Below are 22,780 nucleotides of genomic sequence, written 5' to 3' on the forward strand. Positions count from 1 at the left end.
ACTTGTGAATCCTCCTGTCACAGCCTCCTGAGCCTCTGGGATTACAGGCATGTGCCACTGTGCTCAGCAACAAACCAGCTTTTAATCCCAACTATTTTACCTTCTTCTAATTTCCTTAGTTGCTTGAATTAATTTAGACACCTATTTTTAAAATAAAAGCCTACTTTAATTAGTGGCTCAGAAGAGTAAAGAACAAAAGTGTATTAATTGAAAGTTCAAGATTAAAATCTTGAGGTTTCATTATTAGGAACTATGTATATAAGGATAAAAATATCTTCTAATCAGAAGTAATATTCTAACATAAGTTTATCCAGCTTTCATTTAATAGAAACTTCTTCATCTCATTTTTACAAGTATCAAATTCACTTTTTCATACACGTGAAAGAGAAATTCTAAATTATTTAGCAATAATATGCCTTATTAGGAATTTAATAAAAGCTGTAGCCTTTCTCTAAGAAAATGAGCATATATATACATAAATCTGTTTATAATTTCCAGAGATTATTGGATACTGTGTAGCCTACAAGTTTAAAAAAAAATTATTGAACATAAAAATTGTGATTTTGATGGCAAAATACAGAACACATTCAAGTAATTATACTTCCTCATTTTCAGTAGGGCAATGATAATTTAACATTAAAACATGCATTGGTGATGTGCAACTAATAAACTTTTTATTTCAAAAGTTGATTTGTAAATTAGTTACTTAAAATGTATTACATATTTTTTCTAATAAAAACATAAGCAATGGTTAGAGACTATTAAAATTTAAGTCTCTTAAGTATAGGTACTCATTTTGTCTTTGTATTACAATATCTATCCAATTAAATAGCATATAAAAAATTCCCTGGTAGCCCTTTATGAAACCTATTTCATTTATAGAAATGCACTAGGAAAATAGGAAAAATATTGAGGCAATGACAGAGATCAAATAAACAACAAACCCAAAAATAAAATAATAAAATGAGGTAAAAAAGGAAAGATAAAATAGATTTTTAAATTATCTGTTACCTGAGAGACTGGTTTAATTATAACACATATATTTGAACTTATGGATTTCTTTTTATTGTGTTAAATTTTACTTCAAAACTAGTTTCTTCTTAATACAGGACATCTTTCTATACTGTGCCATGGATGAGGTCATTTTTTGACCCTAACAATTTTTAAATGGACCAGAAGAACAGAGGGGATAAAATGTTTTGCCTGCAGTGACTGGAAAAAGGTTGAAAGAAGTTATTTGGGAAGTAATGAGGGGGGCACTATTCATAGAGGTTTTATGTAATAAAATAATTTACTATTTGTTGCATATATTATACATCTTACATAATAAAATATATCTAAGTCAGAATAAAGGTAAGGAAGCTAGTGTGAACATAAGCAACAGAGGGAATGTGGATTCCATTGCAAAACAAACAAACAAAAAGCAGGTGGAGGTTGTAAAGATAAAATTCTGCTTCAGTTTTTTGGTTACCTCATAAAGAATTATTATGCTAAAGATGGGGAAAACTATAGTTTGATGCTATAAATATAAAGGGACAATTGTAATATTTTGACTGGAATTGGCTATTAACTACTTTTGAGTATAAATTATTTTATAAATTTATCAAAATTTAAAATATACTTTTAAGCAGGCTTTACAACTAAAATTATACTTCTTTTATTAAAATTTTTTTTTTTTTTGTAGTTGTAGAAGGACAATATACCTTTATTTTTTTATGTGGTGCTGAAGATCATACCCAGTGCTTCACACATGCGGGGCAGGCACTCTGCCACTGAGGTATACCCCCAGCCCAAAATTATATTTCTTTAAAGTTTTTTGTTTTTTGTTTTTGCAGTACTAGCAATGGAACCCAGGGCCACTGAACTCTGAACTCTGACCAAAATCAGGTAAAATCATGAGAAATATGAAAAATTCAACTGCATTATCATTGAATATGTATAAGCTGTGGCCCTACCATATAGGCTAGTTATAAAAAGAGTATAGGATTCCCTTCAGTTAAAAAAAGCTTACAAGTATAAAAGATCAATGGAATGACCTGACCTTGTCTTCAGGACAGGACTTCAAGACATTTATATTGCCAAAGCAAAAAAGGAGTGAGCTATGACTTCAGTGATAGGCTCCCATATGTTATACCATGTAAAGATAGGACTTAAACCCAGGGATATGGATTATATGCCAAGCCGTCTCCCTTTTTCAAGTTTGGAGTTTGACTCTCTAAGTGACAATAAACAGAGATTCAGTCTCACACTCTGGCTGAAGATATCTGTCAATAAGCCACCTCAACTAATTGAGAAAGTAATTAATTGTCTCCCTAAAAAACTGTCTTTAGCTTACAGATGTAAATTAGGTATAATGATGAGATAAATCAAAACTCTGGTAATAATAATTTTGGGTTAACATAAACAATGAATTTTTTTTTAATTATTTGTAACAATGCTTAAGAGAATTTAGCTTATATCACTCCTATTAAATATAGGTAATTAATTCATAAACACTTGTGATTTTTTTAAATCAGAATCTTACTAATTTTATAAACAGTATCAGGATATTTAAAGAAATACATTTTGAAGATATCTGTTTAGTGAATTAGGTTTATACAAAATGACTTCAATACTTTAGGTTTTCTTTATAAGCAACTGAGGTATGGAAAAATCAAGCAAAAAACATTAAACTCAAAGGCAGTTAAAACTTTAAGAAAACAGTGCTTTCCTAGCATGCCTAAGGCCCTGGGATGTAGTACTGCAAAAAAAAAAGTTTAAAGAAATATAATTTTAGTTGTAAAGGCTGCTTAGAAGTAAATTTTAAATTTTGCACATATAAGAGGAAGTGAGGGGAAAGGGGAAAAAAACGAGAGAGAGAAATAAATTACAGTAGATGGGGTAGGGAGAGAAGATGGGAAGGGAGGGGAGGGGAGGGGAGGGGAGGGAAGGGGAGGGGAGGGGGGATAGTAGAGGATAGGAAAGGCAGCAGAATATAACATACACTAGTATGGCAGTAGGTAAAAAAGTGGATGTGTAACCAATGTGAATCTGCAATATGTATATAGGGTAAAAAGGGGAGTTCATAATCCACTTGAATCAAATGTATGAAATATGATATGTTAAGAACTTTGTAATGTTTTGAACAACTAATAATAAAAAAATTTTGCTAAATTTATAAAATAATTTATATTCAAAAGCAGTTAATAGCCATTTCTAGACTATGAAATCATAAAATATAAAATCTCAAAATTTTACATAAGATTTTTAAAGATTAAAGCACTAAAAACAAATCAGTCATTGTGAGTAGCAACTTCTAAGAATCTTTTATAAACAGTATATGAATAGTAAAAATTTAGAGAGTCACAAAAGTATTTAAGTAATGATCCTGAAAACAGACTATATGAAGAGATTAACTTGAAGCACACAGGATGTGAGCTTCTACTTTCCACAGTAAGATAACTAAATACAACACAAACAAAATAGGCTACTCTTCCTTAAGATTTTCCAATCTAGATTCTCAACTGCACTGCTCTTGGGATTAAAGAGGAAAGGATTAAAGGATTTGTCTTTTAATGGACTGTGGAAAAGCTTAAAGTTAAAAGACAGGCTAATTAGAAAAGTCAATAATCAATTATGAAATATGAATTGTGGTTACATGAAATAACAGCTTAAAAATTTAAAAAATAAGCAACTTTAAAATGCTTAGATGTTGCTTAAAACATATTATACATGTAAATATGATTATCCATGTTAGTGTCTTAAGACAAAATTTTAAGTCCTATAAGTCCTAACCGTACTGATCTTTCAAATTTCACACATTATACTCTATGAGACTTAAGGCAAAAGTGATATATAGTTCTACTAGATCATAAGCATAAAAGTAGTACTTTACACACTTGGGAAGGCCTAATCTTAGCTTCTTCTGAATCTGCAATGATCATCCTTGCAATTATTTCCCCTTCCTTCCCATCCCATGTCTTATACCATAGGATTCAAATTACAAATGAGACTCTAAAAACATATATGCCCAGATTTCACTTTCTTCCTAGTAAAAAAAAATATAGGCCTGTTAACTATCCTGGATGACTTTATAACTATAAATTACTCTTCAAACACTATTTTTTAAAATTCTTGAGAAACTAGAATGGCATTAACTGTCTCCACCCACTTCCCACTACATCATACCCTTTGCTTTCCCACCCCCAGATGAAGGTTAGGTTGATAAATGGATTTGGAGATGGAATAAAGCCAGACATCAAATAACTTACTTGAAATCCATCTCTTACCTTCTGTACTTAACCCTGGACTTGATGTGAACTTGGCTACATCAACAATTTTTACAGCAAATTGTTGCCCAGTTTCTCTGTTGATACATCGTCGTACAACACTGAAGGGACCCCTAAAAAACAAAAAGTCAATTTTAATTTATTGACTCTCTTATGTTCCTCTTTCATAGCAGCATCTTTTTATGTTTCATTAGATATACTACATAATCACCAAGTACTGTAGACATACTACATAATCACCAAGCCATTCTATATCAAACTCCTGATGGAATATAGTTTTCAAAGCAAAAATTTAAGTAATATAATTTGAGCATATTTTTCTGTAATTCATGAGGCAATTAATCATTTTAAAATATTATTAAACCAGATAAAATAGAAGCTAAGTTATTTGCTATTTGAAATCATTTTTTGAAAATTCTACATAATAATTTTTTCTTATGTTCAAGGCAAATAGTCGTCATAATATTTTATATAGATTATCAATACCTTAAACAAAATAAGTGAGGTCTATAGCAGTGGTATTATGAAACTGAAGATCATTCTTGACACCTTCCTATCATCTTACCCACTACTTATCTTATACGCACTAACAAGTCCTACTGAATTTACATCAAATATCTCTCAAACCTGTCCACTTCTCTCCATGTTCATATCCTAGTTTGAGCTACTACTATCTTTTGCCATGACAACAGAATTATTTCTGCCATTCATTCTTACAGTACTATTTAGCTTATTTATTTATTGAGGTACCAGGGATTGAACTCAGGGGCACTCAACCACCGAGTCACATCCCCAGCCCTATTTTGTATTTTATTTAGAGACAAGGTCTCATTGAGTTGCTAGCACCTCACATTGCTGAGGGTGGCTTTGAACTCACAATCCTCCTGTGTCAGCCTCCAGAGCTGAGGGGATTACAGGCATGTGCCACTGCACTGAGCATTTTTGCAGTACTATTTTAAAAATGAAAATCTCATATTATGTCTCTGCTTAAATCTGAGAGGAGGGGGAGGGAGATGGAGATATGGGGGGGGGAGGAGGAGGAGGAAGTATTTACAATACGCATACCTAATCAAGAAACAAAATACATAAGTAATTCCAAAATAAAATAAAAAAAGGAATACACTCCAATAAAAATTTGGCCAAAAGGCACTTCATGCATGATTTGATCTCCAGCAATCTCTCCAGTCTCACTTGAATTCACAGAGACATCCTTCATCCTCCTTAAATTTCAAATTAGAATTGCTTTAAATTGGAAAGGAAATAAGGAAAGGAAATAATTTCTACCAGCCAAGTCACTGGTCCAGTTGTTTGCTTACCCAGTCCTCTCCTCAATCTAAAGTAGTGATTCTTTTTTTTAATGTTTATTCTTAAGTTTTAGGTGGACACAATATATTTATTTTACATTTATGTGGTGCTGAGAATTGAACCCAGTGCCTCATGCATGCTAGGTGAGCGCTCTACCACTGAGCCACAACCCCAGCCCCAGTGATTCTTTTTTGTTTGTTTTAATTAGTTACACATGATAATACAATGACCTAGACAATAGTGGTCACAGAGTTGCATCAGGTGAGATGCTTTTTTAAATGCCAATGTTCAGACTGGGGATATAGTTCAGTGGTACAGCATTTGTCTAGCATACATGAGGTCCTGGATTCTATCCCTAGCTTTATATAAAAAAAAGCCAGTGTTCACACTCAGGCAACACACACACACATGCACATAAACATTGTTTTTTCAGATTAAGTCATCAAATATCAGAACTCAACATAATGCAAAGATTTGTGTGTGTTTGAATTGACTATGAACACAACACAATAGCAATGTACTGCAGTAGTTTATTTGAAATATGGTATAATTCACTAAATACAAAAACATACACATGTACCTATGTATATTTTTCACCTCTTTGGGAGAGGGAACAGACAAAACAATGCCTTCACACAGGTAGAAAAGGTATAGCTGGATGTATGTGCTCAATAGCATATATAAAAAAAATTCTTCATTTACACAAGGATATTTGTGATACTGCTTGCCTTAGTTTGTCTTTTTTTTTTTTTCAATTAGAGGACAAACAAATGAATGTAATTTAACCTAGAATTAAACATTTATCCTAAATCACATGAACACCATCAGGAGGATATCAACTACACCACAGCTTCAAATCTCTCTTCAAATGACCTAACAAAGCTAACCTGGAAAGAAAAGAAAGGGAAATAATGTATCTTTCAAAACTTAATGAAAACAAGACCTTTTCAATAATCACTCAAAAACCCTTCAAAGATTTTCTTCTGTAACAATATAACAAAGTGAGGCAGGACTCCCACAACTGTTTTCATTCTCCACCTGGATATCTTACTTTGAGGATTCATTCTAACCATAGCAAGCAATTTCAGGAAATGCTTAACATAATTGGTTTTTGTCCACACACAAACCCTTGGGACTCTATTTATATTTACATTTGTGTAGTGTGCTTCAATTCACTAAATTATTTTGGAAACTTTCCAAGATCTGTATATGGGATTGTTCATGGAGATATGTATGTGGGATTGTTCATGGTCCATCGAATCAATTCTTCACTTTTTCCTGTTTGAACAAAGCTGAGGAAGAAGGCACAGCTTCTCTCTCTCCACCCTTTTACTAGGAGTAAAATTAAGAAAGCCAGGGAGAGAGGAAAGGGAATATTGAAACAACAAAACACAGAAACTTTTTTAAATCCATGAATTTATATCCCCAATTCTTTAATTTTATAATATGAGACAAAGAAAATAAGTGTTATCTATGAATTATTCAAGACTCGAAGACAAGTCACAGTAAAGCATTTTAAGGGTCAGTTGTTCAATGATATCCGGGGGCTACAAAAGTGAACCAAATTTAATGCCCTAAAATGATATTAAGACTTACTTTAAGTTTTTATTGTTGTTGTTGTTTTGTTTGTGTGTGTGTGTGTGTGTGTGATTTCATCTCCGACTTAAAACTCAGCAGAAACTATTTTTTTTGTGTGTGTGTGGTACAGGGATTGAACCCAGGGGTACTTTACCACTGAGCTGAGTCCCCTGTCCTTTTAAAATTTTGAGACAGGGTCTTGCTAAGTTGCTTAGGACCTTGCTAAGGTGCTGAGGCTGGCCTTGAACATATGATCCTCCTGCCTCAGCCTCCTGAGTTGCTGGGATTTTACAGGCATGCATCACCATGCTTGGCAGTAACTGATAAAAAATTTAAAATTTAGCTTGGTCTCCCATAAATGAGAGAGGGTGATGAAGTGTGTGTAACTCTCATACTATATTATACTTATTAATTATATTTGGATATCAATTTACAAAAGAGAAAAATCCAGGGGCTTAGGTTTCAGTCTGGCCTGTACCCTTTTTGATGCTTGAAATTTCACCCCCCAAATTTTAATTCTATGGTACAATAAATCCTTGGGTATATGTGTGGAGGAAAATATTGATATAGTTTGTAAGCCATCATCATAAATTACCATCTTTTTCATATTTCCACTAATTATGAACCTAGGTTATTGAACAAGTGCAATGATAATTGATGGTATTTCAGATTTTATATATATATATATATATATATATATATATATATACACACACACACACACACACATATACACACACATACATTTTATTATATCTACTTTATTATATACATTATATATACATATATATTATATATATGTATATATATTTTATATGTATGTAGATATATAAAATCTGAAATTATATATATATATATATATATATATATATATATATATATATATATATCATACACACACACATACACATATATATTTTTATTCACCTCCTTACAAATACTGACCATTAACTGGGATTATAACCTAAGGTTCTACTTTAGGCAGATGGCTGCTTACAGAAATCTATATTTTTAGGTAAAAGGCCAATTAAACCAGAATATAAGTGAGTATTGCTGTAAAATCTCCTAAAGTTTTGAAAAGAATACAACTCTGTCCCTATACAGACACAGAACTATCTCCTCTAGTTTTCATTTGTGAAAAGAAAGGTTAAGTCTAGATAATAATTCAGATATTGAAGGTAAATATATCAAAATAGAGACTAGAATTAAATGAAATTATGTTAGAAATGGTGCTAGTGTGTTAGTTTCTGGAATAATAGGCTAGACTGAGCACAGTGCATCTAATTTATTTCCCTCCCCAAGCCCCACTAAAACATCAAAGGGTTTTTAAAAAGGACTGGGAGAGTAAGACAGGAGACAATTCTAATAATCAGATTTGGGGGTCAAGGCAGAAGATGAAGGGATGGTAACTGACTCAGCTGACTTGGGAAACTTGAACTGCAAATAGAAAATAAGGAAACCAATTCAGAATCAAACCGATTTATACTATAGAATCTTCAAGAATCTCACAAATTAACAGCACCAGATAATTTTAAAGCTAGAAGCAAAGAGACAGTATGATTAAAGTAATAAGATTTGAATGAAATTTGTTAGGGATTGTTAGATCTCTTTCAACTTTATATCATGGATAACTGCCCCTCAGTCATCCTAACAGATTTACTCTCTAGAGAGTATAAAACAGGGTCACAGGGCAAGAAAGATAAGGCCAATGAGAAAGGGGGTACTATACAGAAAGCAAGGGAGGATGTGATCACATATACAAACAGTCCCCAGTTCCTTTTCACTTAACAGAGGGAATGCTGGAAGCCAGATCTTTACCCGTAAGATAGGAGATGACAAGACTTTTTCTGCTGAATATCTGAACAACCAAGTGGGAAAGATATAAAGATAATGACATAAAGTTCCCCAAATTGCTCAACTAGATCACCTGCCAGTGAAACCACAGTCAAGAAGTTGCACTTGCACTGCAGAGTCCTCAATCAGCTTTCAGGTCCTCTGTGGCATGGTTTCCAACTTCAGCACTATTATCATTTTGAGCTAGATATTTTTTTTCTTTCATGGAAATATCATTTGCTTTATACCCATTGGAGGTCCCCTCCCTCTAGCTATGATAATCAAAAATGTCTCTAGATGTTGCCAAATGTCCCCTGTGGGGCAAAACTGGCCCCAGTAGAGAATCACTGCTCTATTACTAATCATGAGTAGACAACCAAGGCTCCTAAGACATCTGGAGAAGAGTGTCTAATTTGGAAAATAGGGGCCAAAATAAACAGAAAAAGAAAATTAAAGGAAACAGACTACACAAGAACAACACTTTCAATTACCATTAATATCCTCAGAAAGATACTGCAAACATGAAAAAAATGCAACTCTGAACTTTAGGAAAACAAAAAAAGTTCCTGGAAAATAAATACGCAAAGAAATCTAAAACTCAAAAAGAGGGTTGGCAGACAATGTTGAGGAAATCTCCCAGAAAGTAGAGCAAAGATAATAAAGAAAACAGAGAGGAAGAACTTTAAAGGATTAATTCAAGAAAATTTCCCAGACTTAAATCATGAATAGCCCAACTTAAAAGGACCTGCCAAGTACTCAGCAAAATAACCCACACATACACCATTGTGGAATTTGAAGTCACTATAGACAAGAAGATTTTTAGGGTTCCAGAAGTGGGGATAAGAGTACCTAGAGGAGAAGGGTGATACACAATTCCTACACAATGGATTAGGAATCAAAATCGCTTTAGATCTCTCAATGGCAACACCAGAAGCAAGAACCAAGTAGAGGGGCTGGGGTTGTAGCTCAGTGGTAGAGCACTTGCCTAGCATGGGTGAGGCACTGGGTTAGATCCTTAGCACCAGCATAAAAGATACTGTGTCCATCTACAACTAAAACATATATATAAAATAACACAATAGAACACCTTCAAAATCATGAAGGAAAATAATTTCCAACCTTTAATTCTACATCCAACCAGACCACCAATAACCATAAAGACATTCTCAGACATGAGAGGCTCAATAAATTACTTGCCATGCATACTTTCTGAAGAATTATTGTAGGATGTGTTGTCAAAACAAGAGTGGACCAATGAAAAGGACGCCAATGGACAGGAAATAGGTCCTCCAGTATAAAAGATGGAGGAAGGTAATCCCCAGGAGTGCAAGGAAGGGAATCTCAGGCTAATAGCTGTGGTGAGCCGCTTCTGCCATTTCTGCAGATTATGGTCGCCATTACAAGATGGCGCTGGCTCCGCTGTGGTCTGTGACAAACAATTTCTTATCTGGGAAAGTTGGCACATGATTTTTCACCACCCTGTACATCACCCTGTGAGAAAGCTCCACGCGGCAGCTTTGCATTGGGGCTTGGGATGCTTTATTAAGGCTGGGAGGGGCATCCGAGAGAGAGAAGAAGAAATATCCAGGGCCTGAATAAACTGCTGAAAGAAGATTCCTGAGTTGCGTCTTCCTTGCGGGCAAGGGGTCGCGACAAGTGGTGCCGAAACCCGGGAACCAGAACTTTCAACAGTCAGGGGTGGTGCACCGGTTAGTCCCAGGTAAGTGGGATCCGCGACCAAAGCGGGGTTAGTCCCAATAAGTGGGATCCGCGATCAAAGCGGGGTTAATCCCTAGTAAGTGGGATCCGCGACCAAAGCGGGACAGCTCCTCTGTAATGAAAGAGAGAGCCTTACATTTTATTGCAGCTGCACTGTGTACTTTCGCTTTCTTTTTTTTGTGCTTTCTTTGTTGTTGCGTCATGGGTGCCGCATCTTCAAGTCCGCTTCTCCTGGCCCTAGATGGCCTGTTACGTTCCAAGGGACTGGAAATGAAACATAGTACTTTACAGAGATTTTTACAGAAGATAGATATCGCTGCACCGTGGTTTGCATTTTCGGGCAGCCTTACTGTGCCTAGTTGGGATAAATTAGGCAAAGATCTTGACTTTGCTTCTGAGCAGGGCATATTAGAGGGTTGGGTGATACCCCTTTGGAAAATGGTCCGTGGTTGCCTTACAGATGGTAAATGCCAGGAAGCTGTGAGTGAGGGTCAAACTATTCTTGAGCAATTGCATGAGGAAAAATCTGAAGGATCATGTAGTGAAGTGGCAGAGAGTATTAAAAGTAACAGTAGTGAGAAGGCAAAAGAGCCTGAAGATAAAAATAGGAGAAGGCTCTACCCAGACTTGACCGAATTAAAAACGCCTGAGAACACAAGCGACTCAGAGAGTTCTGAGGACCTTGATATATTGTTACAACAACTACATAAGATAAAAATGAAAAAGAAGAAAAAGGAGACACAAGGCACGCAGGCCTACTGTAAGAAGGGGAAGGGAGTTAACATCGGTCAACAAAACTCTGAGGAGGAGGAGGTAGAGTATCTAGAAGAAGATATGGTGCCGATTGCCCCACCTCCGTATGTGGGGGGGAGCCAAGGTTCCGGGAGATCTTTTCATGCACAAGTTTGGAGGACAGTTAATACAGATATGGGACTTGCATACCCTGTATTTCAGGACAATAACAGGAGAAGATATCATGAGCCTTTAGAGTTTAAGCTAATTAAAACCTTGGCAGAATCTGTCCGCACTTATGGCATAGATGCCGCTTTCACTCTCACTCAGGTGGAGGGACTTACTAGATTTTGCATGACTCCCTCAGATTGGGCTAGTCTAGTCCGCGCTTGTGTTTCCCCAGGGAAATATTAGGAGTCCAAAGTTGGCTGTTTAATGTTTCTGGCAGTACCCAAGACTCGGAGCGAGATAAGAGGCTTAAAATTTCTGCAAATAATTCACAATTATCTAATGCTACATTACCCTCCGCAGCAGTCCGTCTCCAATCTCCGTTCCTGTTTCTTTTGGCTAATGTTACATTACAGGGGATGCTTAATTGTTCTAATATTACCTGTTATTTGTCTGAGTGTTGGAATGGCTCCTGGACTACGGCAATGGTTATGAAATTTCCAACCTTTGTCCCGATCCCGGTTACTGCAGATCCAGAGTCATTTCCTATTGTTGAACTGATTAGAGCCCGTAGAGATTTTGGAATTACGGCAGCCATAGTGACAGCTGTGGCGGTATCTGCTGCTGCAGCGGTTACGGCTGGAGTGGCCATGGCCAGTCAAGTACAAACTGCTGCTACTATTAATCAGGTTATTCAACAAACATCCACCATACTTGAATCTCAAAGTAGAATTAATCAACACATTTTTTCTGGGATTCTGGCTGCTAATCAAAGGATAGATCTGCTTCAAGCTCAAGTTGAGGAATTGTCTGACCTAGTACATTTGGGTTGTGTTGATCAACGTGCACATTTATGTATAACCTCTGTCAGATTTTATGATTCCAGAAATGCCTCCCGCATCATCGGAGAGTATCTATCTGGAACCTGGTCCATGGAAGCAGAAAACTTGATCCAGTCTCAACTAACTCAGATTGCTGTTTTGAATAGTACCCGTGTCGAACCAGTGACTTTGGGTCAATTCACCGATTGGATATCTTCTGCTTTTTCCTTCTTCAAAGAGTGGGTAGGGGTAAGCATTTTTGGTGCAATGTGTTGCTTCAGTGTTGTGCTCTGTTTGTGGCTTCTCTGTCGCCTTAAGACTCGCCATGCACAAGAAAAGGCTATGATCATACAAGCTCTTGCAGCTTTAGAAAATGGCAACTCGCCTCAAGTCTGGCTTGCGCATCTTAAGCAGTAAACCTTTGTCATGGTCGCTACACCCCAAGTTATTATAACATTGCACTGGGATCGACATGACTTTCCTTGTTATTCTCTTAGTGTTGGAAAGCCCTTGCACTCTGCCGGTCTTACTGCCATTGCACGCAGATGGGTTTCCACACTAGTGCTTTTCTATCGCCTTGAAGTTCGTGCCTTTCTTTCAAGGTGCTGTCAACTTGTTTGTCATTATAAATAGCCACAGTTCAGCCTCAGCTATCCCCCTTCGTCCACCATCATCACGATACAGGATGCGAGGCAAGGCACTGCACTTGAGTGATCCTTGACGTGGACCTCAAGGAGAGCATGTCCTATTGCATGCGGGTTAGACGCGTTCACGCCCCGCCCCACGAAAAAAGGCGTCGGCTGATATGGCTTCAGATCTGGGGAAGGCGCCTCCTTAGGACTGAGTCATACTATGCAGCCACTTCTGCACAGTGGGATAGGACCTCTACTCTCGCCTGTATTGTTTTAAGAAAACAGAAAGGGGGAACTGTGGTGAGCCGCTTCTGCCATTTCTGCAGATTATGGTCGCCATTACAAGATGGCGCTGGCTCCGCTGTGGTCTGTGACAAACAATTTCTTATCTGGGAAAGTTGGCACATGATTTTTCACCACCCTGTACATCACCCTGTGAGAAAGCTCCACGCGGCAGCTTTGCATTGGGGCTTGGGATGCTTTATTAAGGCTGGGAGGGGCATCCGAGAGAGAGAAGAAGAAATATCCAGGGCCTGAATAAACTGCTGAAAGAAGATTCCTGAGTTGCGTCTTCCTTGCGGGCAAGGGGTCGCGACAAATAGCTATGCATCAAACATAGCAACTAGACCAGACTGAGAGCCAGGAAAGAGTACCACTATTTCTGATCACTTTTTAATCCAAATTCTTCTTTTTTACCTTTTCTGGCCATGGACTGATGAGATTTCTGTTCTTCTCTGCTGTCTGGACACTGCACTGCAGTGTTAGGCTTTGACCTACTCTGAAGAGCTGGAGGGTGTCAGTGAGCTGAAGAAGAGGAAATGCAGAGTGGACTGTGTCCCTAACTGTGATCCTGCTGGACTTGGCCCACTCTGTACTATAGTTCCAATGTCCTTCCTGCTTGGGAAGAGTCCAAAGGACTGGGATTTATTAGTGACCTTGCCAGCTGACTTCCCAAGGGCCAATAACACTCAGGGCATCTGAAGCCAGACTTTGAACAAGAGATTCTGTTTGACTTTTTCTCTCCAAAGTCTTCATATAATGATACCAATGTTGCCCTTTCCTTATACAGGTAAGTTTGTACTTAACAACTCAGTTTTTAAAGACTAAACTATGTGGCACACACCTACAGTCCCAGTGGCTCAGGAGGCTGAGGCAGGAAGATCCCAAGTTCAAAGCCAGCCTCAGCAAAAGTGAGGCCCTGGGCTGGGGATGTGGCTCAAGCGGTAGCGCGCTCGCCTGGCATGCGCGTGGCACTGGGTTCGATCCTCAGCACCACATACAAATAAAGATGTTGTGTCTGCCGAAAACTAAAAAATAAATATTAAAAAATTCTCTCTCTCTCTGTCTTTTAAAAAAAAAGTGAGGCACTAAGCAACTCAGTGAGACCCTGTTTCTAAATAAAATACACAAATGGGCTGGGGATGTGGCTCAGTGGTCAAGTGCCCCTAAGTTTAATCCCCAGTACAAAAAAAAAAAAAAAAACCATACTAATAAGGGATATATATGTATCGGGAATAAAGATATGAAGAAAACCAAAAGGCATGATGATTAATACAAAAGCCAAGATAGTGGCTAGTGGCTTTTCATTTATTATTATTCTATGAACACAAACACACTTCATATATATATATATATATATATATATATATATATATATATATATTTCCTACTTAAAATATTTTTAATGGTTGGGGGTAAGTTCCTAAGGTCTTGCTAATCATAGGAAGTCTTAATTTTTCATAGATATACAATACAAATTATATTAAATATAATTTATGAAATATAAATATAATTTGTTCTTTTTCATAATTTTCCTACATATCTTGTGGTATATTGCTAATTCATCATGAGTATCAAGGACACCTGCAGCCCTCTGATAATAAAGGCCTTTTCAAAAAAAGGAAAGAAAAGGGTAAGGAAAATGAAGGCCAAGAACAAAGTTTTACACAAACACAAACAACACACACAGAGTTGATATATAGTTGATCCTGATTACTCAGATTCCATATTTATGAATTTGCCTACTTGCTAAAATTTATTTGAAACCTTAAAATCAACACTCATGGCACTTTTATATTTATTTATTTCTGATTTTTATTTATTTATTTTTTAGTCATACATGACAGTAGAATGCATTTTGATATATAATACATACATGGAATGTACATACATCAATCATATTGTCTATTGTATTCTGCTGCCATTCCTATCCTCCCTACTCCTCCCCTCCTCTCCCATCCTTTCTCTTTGATGTTCAGAATAGAGGGACATTTATTGTGGATTGGTAAAAAGGAAACAATGCTGCAATATAATAAATGACAACAGGAGTAAGAAATCTTGAAAACTATACTATAGACATACACAAATGTATATAAAAGTGATACCTAATAAAGATAACAATGGTGTTTTCCAGTATATCAATGCTCTTTAGCCATTGCTACTAAAGAAGAACTCATGTATCTTTTTTTTTTTAATAACAGGGATTAAACCTAGGGGTACTTAACCATTAAGCCACACCCCCAGTCCTTTTTTTATGTTTTATTTTGAGACAATATCTCACTAAGTTGCTGAGGCTGGCACTGAACTTGCAATCCTCCTGTCTTACCTTCCCAAACTTCTGAGACCATAGGTGTGTGCCACCACACCTGGCTCTTTTCTTGTCTTCCTGTTTTGTGATTGTGATAGGGAGATAGAGATGTTGTCCTGACACTTTTTTCTCTTTAATACTTTCGGTACCCATCCCCATATCCAGCATATACACTTACACACACACACACCCCAAAGTGGCAGGTACAGAGACTGAACCAAAAGAAAAACAATTATACCTAAAAAAAACCACACATGAAGTAGAAAATTAGTAAAATCAGTCTTGGGAACCACTGACTAAATGTTAACAATTAAAGCCCTGACAAAGGAATTAAGCTTGGTACAATTCAAATCATTCCTTGAAAATAGAAGAGGGAGGCTTATTTGAGAAAGTTAGCAATAAATCTCCAATAACCTAAGAGAACAAATCAGATTTACCTGTCAAAGCTGAGTAATTCAGAATTACGACTAGCATTTACTTGCTCAGTACTTATAACAGCAAAATTAGTACCTCTGTCAAGCCTTATTAGTTCTGTGAAAAGTTTAGTTGGCCTTGCTTTAGATCTCATTTAGCATGCCATCTTCTGGTCTGAGTCTCCATATGACACATTCATCATTTACTACTTTTATGAGAGGGACTGCAGATCACATACAGTAGTATCTGCTCAAAGCAAAGATTCTGGAAAATGTGGGGGGAGAGAGGGAGAGAGGGAGGGAGAGAAAGGAGGGGCATGGCAGGGAAGGAGGGACTTAGGTTAGAGCCAATGTAGAGGGATTTGGATTTGTTAACTCATACATGATGGAGCACAGATCAAGGAGAATTGCTAAGAAAGAAGGAAAAAAGTTTTGTAACATAAGAAATAGGAAGTAGAGTAGACACAGGCAGAAAGAAAAGAGAAAGCAATCCCCAGTATTTATCTGAAAGAACTGAAAGCAGCATACTATAGCAATACACACAATAGCCAGGTTATGGAACCAGCCCAGGAGCCCAAAAACAGATCAATGATAGACTTGAACCAATGGAGTTTTGCTCAGCCATAAGGAATGAAATTATGGCATTTGTTGGTAAATGGATGAAACTGGAGAACATCATGCTAAGCGCAATAAGCCAGACCCAGAAAGTCAAAGGTCAAATGTTTTCTCTCAAATGTGGAAGACAGTGCAGAAGAAAAAGGGATTATCACAAAAATAGAAGAGAGACCAATAGAATAGAGGAAGGGAATCAAGAGGGAGGGAGGAAGGGAGGGCATGGGGAACTACTGGAAAATAAAGTCTACCTAATTATGCTATGTCCATGTATGAATATGCCACAATGAATCCTGTGTTTATATAAGAATAATGCATTAACTAAAAAAATAATAACAGAAGGGAGACCAACAAAGTAGAGCAAGGGGACCTAAGGGAGGGAGGTGCGGAGAGAAAGAGAAGGTAAAGGGAAATTGCAATTAATCAAATTATGTTATGTGCATGTATGAATATCGTGTAATGAATCCATTATTATAATTATAATGCACCAGTTAAAAAAAACAAAAATATGAACAACTGCAAGATAAACACATCACAAAGTAAGAACTCTGATTCAGTTATACATGTTTAGGTCCTCTTAGTTAATATACAAGAAATTTTCATAAAGGATACTGAAGCACTGACATTTTTAAAAATCTGATTGATATTTGCACATTTTATCATATGAACCTCATTTTCCCCAATGGAAATAAGACAAAAATACAAAGAACAAACAAAAGTTTAAGAAAGCAATTCTTGCCTTCAAGGGACACCCAATCTAGCAAACTGTTGTTCATAAATATAAATAATGTTAGCATAATGTCATAGGATTAAGTATTGAATTAGTATAATACTAAAAGTTTATTATCTGTGAATAGAAATGTGGTCAGAAGGCCTCTATGAGACAGAGATACCTGGAAGGGCTCAGAACTATGAATAGGAGTTTTTCAAGCCAAGGAGAACAAGGGGAAGATTTCAGAGATAGGCAATATCATATAATATGGCCTAGAGCCAAGTCAAAATGCAGTGTGTGCTGGGTACTCCATAATATTTGGTACTACTGGCATGAAAATTTGGAGGATGAGAAGTGGCTGGAAAATGAGGAGATCAAAGATAAAGGGTGGAGGATGAGCTGGGAGGAGTGCAGGGTCAGTCACACGTGTTAGCTTGAGCAGGCAGTGGTAGACTTGAACCAATATAGTAAAGACAACTGACAGACATTTAAGTAAATAAGTTGATAAGACAACATAGTAGATGATTAGCTAATCCAATATTAGTCCCCATTTTTTAGACTAGGAAACTGAGGTTAAGACAAGTTAAGGACTACAGCTTTTATATGGAACCCTAAAATCTAAGTTCTTATTCTCTATACTTTCTAGGAAGCACAAGTGAGTGGGAGGTAACTGCCGCAGTCTGGCTGGGCACAATCAGGAGCCACTTGTCAAAAGAAACTAACTTTATTTTTAGAACCACACACGCCAAACAAAACAGCCTCTCAGGAAAAACCCTCAGAGCCTCAACTGCCACCACCGGCTTTCCACAAGCCTCTCTCTCCCACACAAGCTTCTCTCCACCTCCCACAATCCTCCTGCTCTTGAGGCCGATTGGCTGGGTCACGTGGGCGGAGCCAAAAAAGTCCCCCAATGAGCAGCTCCGTGGTCTGAAAGGGCAGGGAAACAGCCCAATGAGCATCACCGCAGAGGAGCCAATCAGCTAGATGTTGCTGGGGCCGCTGTGAGCCAATCATCAGCCGGCAGCTGGAAGTTTGCTGGCAGCTGGAAGTTTGCTGGGGCCCCTTCGGCTGTGGCTCTCAACAGGTAACTGAAGTCATTGTTGTAAATGAGAACACTTAAGAGTGTAGAGGAAGGCTGGGGTTGTGGCTAAGTGGTAGCTTGCTCGCCTAGCATGCATGAGGCACTGGGTTCGATCCTCAGCACCACATAAAAATAAAGACAATAAAGTCCATCAACAACTAAAAAAAAAAAAAAAAAAAAAAAAAGAGTACAGAGGATGAAGCCCCAGAAACCATGAACATAGACTTGAATTCCTCTCCAAGGGATTGCTGAATGTCCTCATAGAAAGACTATAATAAGCCCAGTAAGAAAAAAGAACAAGTGCTAAAGGCAAGCTCTTAGATCATAGTATTTTCCAGAAATACAAACACAATGACCAAATGCCTAGCCAGGCTTGCCCTAGACAAGATCAGGGGTTCCCCCATTCCACTCACATCTGGCCCAAGAAAAGCATCATTTTCACTTTTAAATTAAGGGCTGTACATTCTCATCTTGTTATTTTCCATTTATTTCCATTGGGGTTATATATCAGAAAATAGCCCAATGGAAATATTTAAGAGAAACAACATTTTTGGAACTCACTCTTGACCTTTTCTCCTCCTTCTACCAGTGTTCAGGAATGTAATTACTTATAACTAGTACTACCATTATCATAATTGTCAAATTCTCTGTGCATAATCCAGTCTTTACAAACTGAAACTAATAATTATGGAAGTCTGGGAGTATGAAATTACATTGTAAATCATATCTTTAAAGGGATGTGTTCTGTTAATATGCCACTAACATAGATTGTTTTCCAAATGTTACATTATCCTATAATAGTATTGTTGCAACTCATTAATCACAACTCTGCATCTATGGGTGGAGAAGACTAATATATGGGCTTAGAAGCTTCTATCTTAATTAACAGATTTTTTTTCAGTGATACTTCCGTGGAATGCTGTTAATCTCTTCAGATTCACAATCATGTTTTAAGGATCACCATAACTAGTTAAACCTACTTTAAAATTAAATTCAATTAAATTATCGAATTTAAAATCAATGTTAGTAAAAAAAAATTCTCAAATACAGCAAATACTCCTTCCTATTATTCATTTTAGTTGCACCAGGGTTATGCAATATTTATACTGTAACACAGAAACAAAAATGTAATAAGCTGACACTCTGAATTAGATTTTTCCAAACTGGCATCTTATGGTATCCTTAAAGAATGAAAGTTTTCTCTGCCAAGTAAGCTCAGGAAACACTGAAGAAAATACCTAACCCATGCCCCTCATGTACATATGACATGTTAGCAGCCTAGCCTTATGGTTAAGACATAAGCATCTCTCCTTTGTCCTACTCTACCACTACCACTCATGTAGCACCTGCTAATCATAAGTGTTCCCTAAACACACTTTGTATATGATAATCTGAATAGATATTTACAATAACAATATAATGCAATGGTTAAGAATCATTCGGTTCTCAAACAACTTTTTTCAGTAACAAATTTTCTCCCACCCAAATAAGGCATATAAATTGTTGATTAAATACCTATGGGGGGTGTTAATCCAATTTTTTGCTTAGTAAAGGATGGAAAAGATTTAACCATGCAATTTAAATGTCTACTCATTAATACTCCCAAAAGTAATTTACTTTCTTTTTCAATTGTTAGTATAAGCATATTCAGCAGGCAATAATGCAACCTCTGGTCTTTTAACCAAAAGCACTTAACACAAAGGCAAAGTATGCAAAGGAAATAACCATTACACTCAATTACCCAGCTCAGTGCAGGACAGCAGAAAATAGGTTTTGAATCATAATTGTAGTAATCAGTTTCTAGGTCTAAAGAAGTAAAGTAGATGATCTGTAAAATAATTGCTTTAGGGAAAAAAATCTGAAAATAAGAATATAGTAGATGTAATTGTTTAGGCAAGATAGTAAAATCAAATATTGAAACACACAGGAAAATTTTCAAGTTAGGTAAGAAACACAAGTTAGTAATTTAGCTCACTTGTAACCAGTCCCAAGGATGAAACCATCTTTCAGTGCTCATAGAATGACTTCCAGTTTATCAAAACATGTTCAAAAAGTAAAGCATGGAGAACAAGAAGAAAAAGGGCTTTTATCCCTCAAAACATCTGAAAATGAACTCCTGAACATTCTCATCTCCTTTCTCCCCATTACAGTTGAAGGCAGCTCCTTATTTCCCAGCCTAGCCAAAAATTACAACACCATTATTGACCCCTTTCTTTCTCATTCCAATTCTAATTCATCAGGATATGCTCTTGGCTCCACCTTGTTTCAAGAAAACTTGCAATTGACTGTTTCAGTAATTTTATGATAGCTGAATAAAAATTCTCATCAGATAATTCCAATATCTGATTCAAATCAGTATTGAAGTCAGTTGAACGTCTTTTCTCATTCAAATTTCTGGTGTTTGGTATGACAAGTGTTTTTATTGCATCCTAAATATTGTGGTTATTGTTAGGAAACTCATGATTACAGGAATCTTCTGTTTTAGCAAGCAGTCGTCTTGCTTAGATTTAGAGTGTAGGTTCTAGACTACTTTTGTGGGATTTAATTCCAATGGCAGTTGAGTTTTCTGAGCCCTCACAAAGCTATTTTGGTCTGCTTCATTCTTCTGGTGCTGTTGGAGCCCCGACTCAATCTCTGCTGTTACCTGTAGGGATGAAAAAAAGGTATTTTCCAGGGTCACTTATTATCTATCACTGGGCAAAATTGAGGGAGAAGGCTCCCGTAGTTACTGGGCCTTGGTCTCCTTAAGCTATGGGGAAAAGGCAGGGGCTGGTATGATTGGTATCTATAGAACAGACCACCTGCTGGGACCAGTAGGGAGTAGAAGTGAGTATAGGCTGGGCTTTACTGCTGACAGATCAGATCACAGGGACTTGGACTGTGGCACAGAGGCTGAACCAGCCAGGTCTTTGCTGCTGCTGGAAGATCTGACTGTCCATGGGGGCCTTGGTTGTGGAGAAAGGGCTGGGAGGGGCAGGGGTATTCCTGTTCCTATAGGCAGATCAGGCTGCCCACTAGGCCTAGTATGGATCAGCAGATATGAGTGCTTTTGACTAGGTCTCTGATGGTCTTCCTCTTTCCATCCAGGTCCTTTTACCACAGAAAGCAAGCTTTTGTTTTATTTCTATGCCCATTGATAATCCAGGTCTCCTGTATCCAGTCCAGGAGTAAATGGTAGGTAAAAAAGAAAACCTAGTGAACTAACCTCAAATGCTGAGGTTCCTAGCTATTCCACTTTCTTCATTCCAACTTTCAGAATGCTTTTTTATTGACTTTTTATACCTTTATTTTGTTTATTTATTTTTATATGGTGCTGAGGATCAAACCCAGGGCCTCGCACATGCTAGGTGAGTGCTCTACCACTGAGCCACAACCCCAGCCCTCAGAATGCTTTTATTGCTATTAGTTGAATAACTTCCAGGGTATTTAGTTGTATTTATAGGGGAGGGGAGAGGGAAAAGTGAGTCCATGTCATCTTGATCAGAAAATAGAATTAATTTTTTTTAACCATCTTCATTCTGACAAATATTAGAAATCCACTTCATCTGAGATTAGTGAACAAGCTACAGTTCTTTAATGACCAGTGTACCCTGCTGAAAATAGTAGCTATAATGTAGTTTTCCATGAGTCCTGGTTCAGAATTTTAGGGTCTCAAACAGGTAATGGATGTTTCCCAATCTTTGGGGGTTTGAGGAATACCAAACTAGCCAAAGCAAACTAGACTAGGGGTTTGTTTCTGTTGTCTCCATAGCATACACATTCTCATTCACCCTCAAGTCTTTGTGCATTGAAAAGGAGATCCAAAATGCCAGTGTATTTAATATTTCTCAGTCATGGTACACTGTTGAGAAATGGTGTTTTTAATAACAATCTCATCATTTAGGTCTTACACACTACATAAATAAAGTGAGGAAAGTTAGGAGTTATTGTATAGACAGTTCTTAATAAAGAACCTCCCAGTTGACTTTGAGGATAGGGTTTTTCTCTTACTCATCCTGTATCACTAGCATATGAATCAATGCCTGAGACCATCCTAGTAGAGACTCAATAAATGCTTATGAATGGACAAATTAAGAGATCAATCCTTTTCAGGATGCACAAACATAGGTGCTATCAATGTAGTTATATTTTAGTTAATCTAAAGTTATAGATATCTTGGTGGAAAATTTCATTTACCTGGTAGAATTAAAAATTTTAATTTTCCAATGCCAATTACTGAAAGGTAAACAAAAGTTATAAAAGCATGTAACATGTAATTTAAAAATACTTCTTAAAAAATAAATTCTTTTGTTTCCCTAAGAGATGTTGGTTGCCAATTT

At 36.9% G+C, this 22,780-nt stretch overlaps 1 protein-coding gene across 13 annotated transcripts in view; it reads right to left on the reverse strand.

Moving 5' to 3' along the window:
• The window catches only part of Cask (calcium/calmodulin dependent serine protein kinase), a 389,850-nt gene that overhangs the window by 302,211 nt on the left and 64,859 nt on the right, over window positions 1–22,780 (reverse strand). For 7 of the 13 annotated variants that reach the window (XM_058582484.1, XM_058582482.1, XM_058582481.1 and 4 more), the window contains exon 2: window positions 4,269–4,381. In XM_058582484.1, coding sequence (XP_058438467.1) covers window positions 4,269–4,381 — 113 coding nt within the window. Of the gene's footprint in view, window positions 1–4,250; window positions 4,382–22,780 lie in introns of all 13 variants that reach the window. The other 6 variants (XM_058582480.1, XM_058582483.1, XM_058582479.1 and 3 more) reach the window with 1 other exon arrangement.

Source organism: Marmota monax, unplaced genomic scaffold (assembly GCF_021218885.2).
Source record: "Marmota monax isolate L192 unplaced genomic scaffold, Marmota_monax_Labrador192_F-V1.1 WCK01_AAM20220418_F8-fsc00182, whole genome shotgun sequence".
Taxonomy (NCBI): Eukaryota; Metazoa; Chordata; class Mammalia; order Rodentia; family Sciuridae; genus Marmota; species Marmota monax.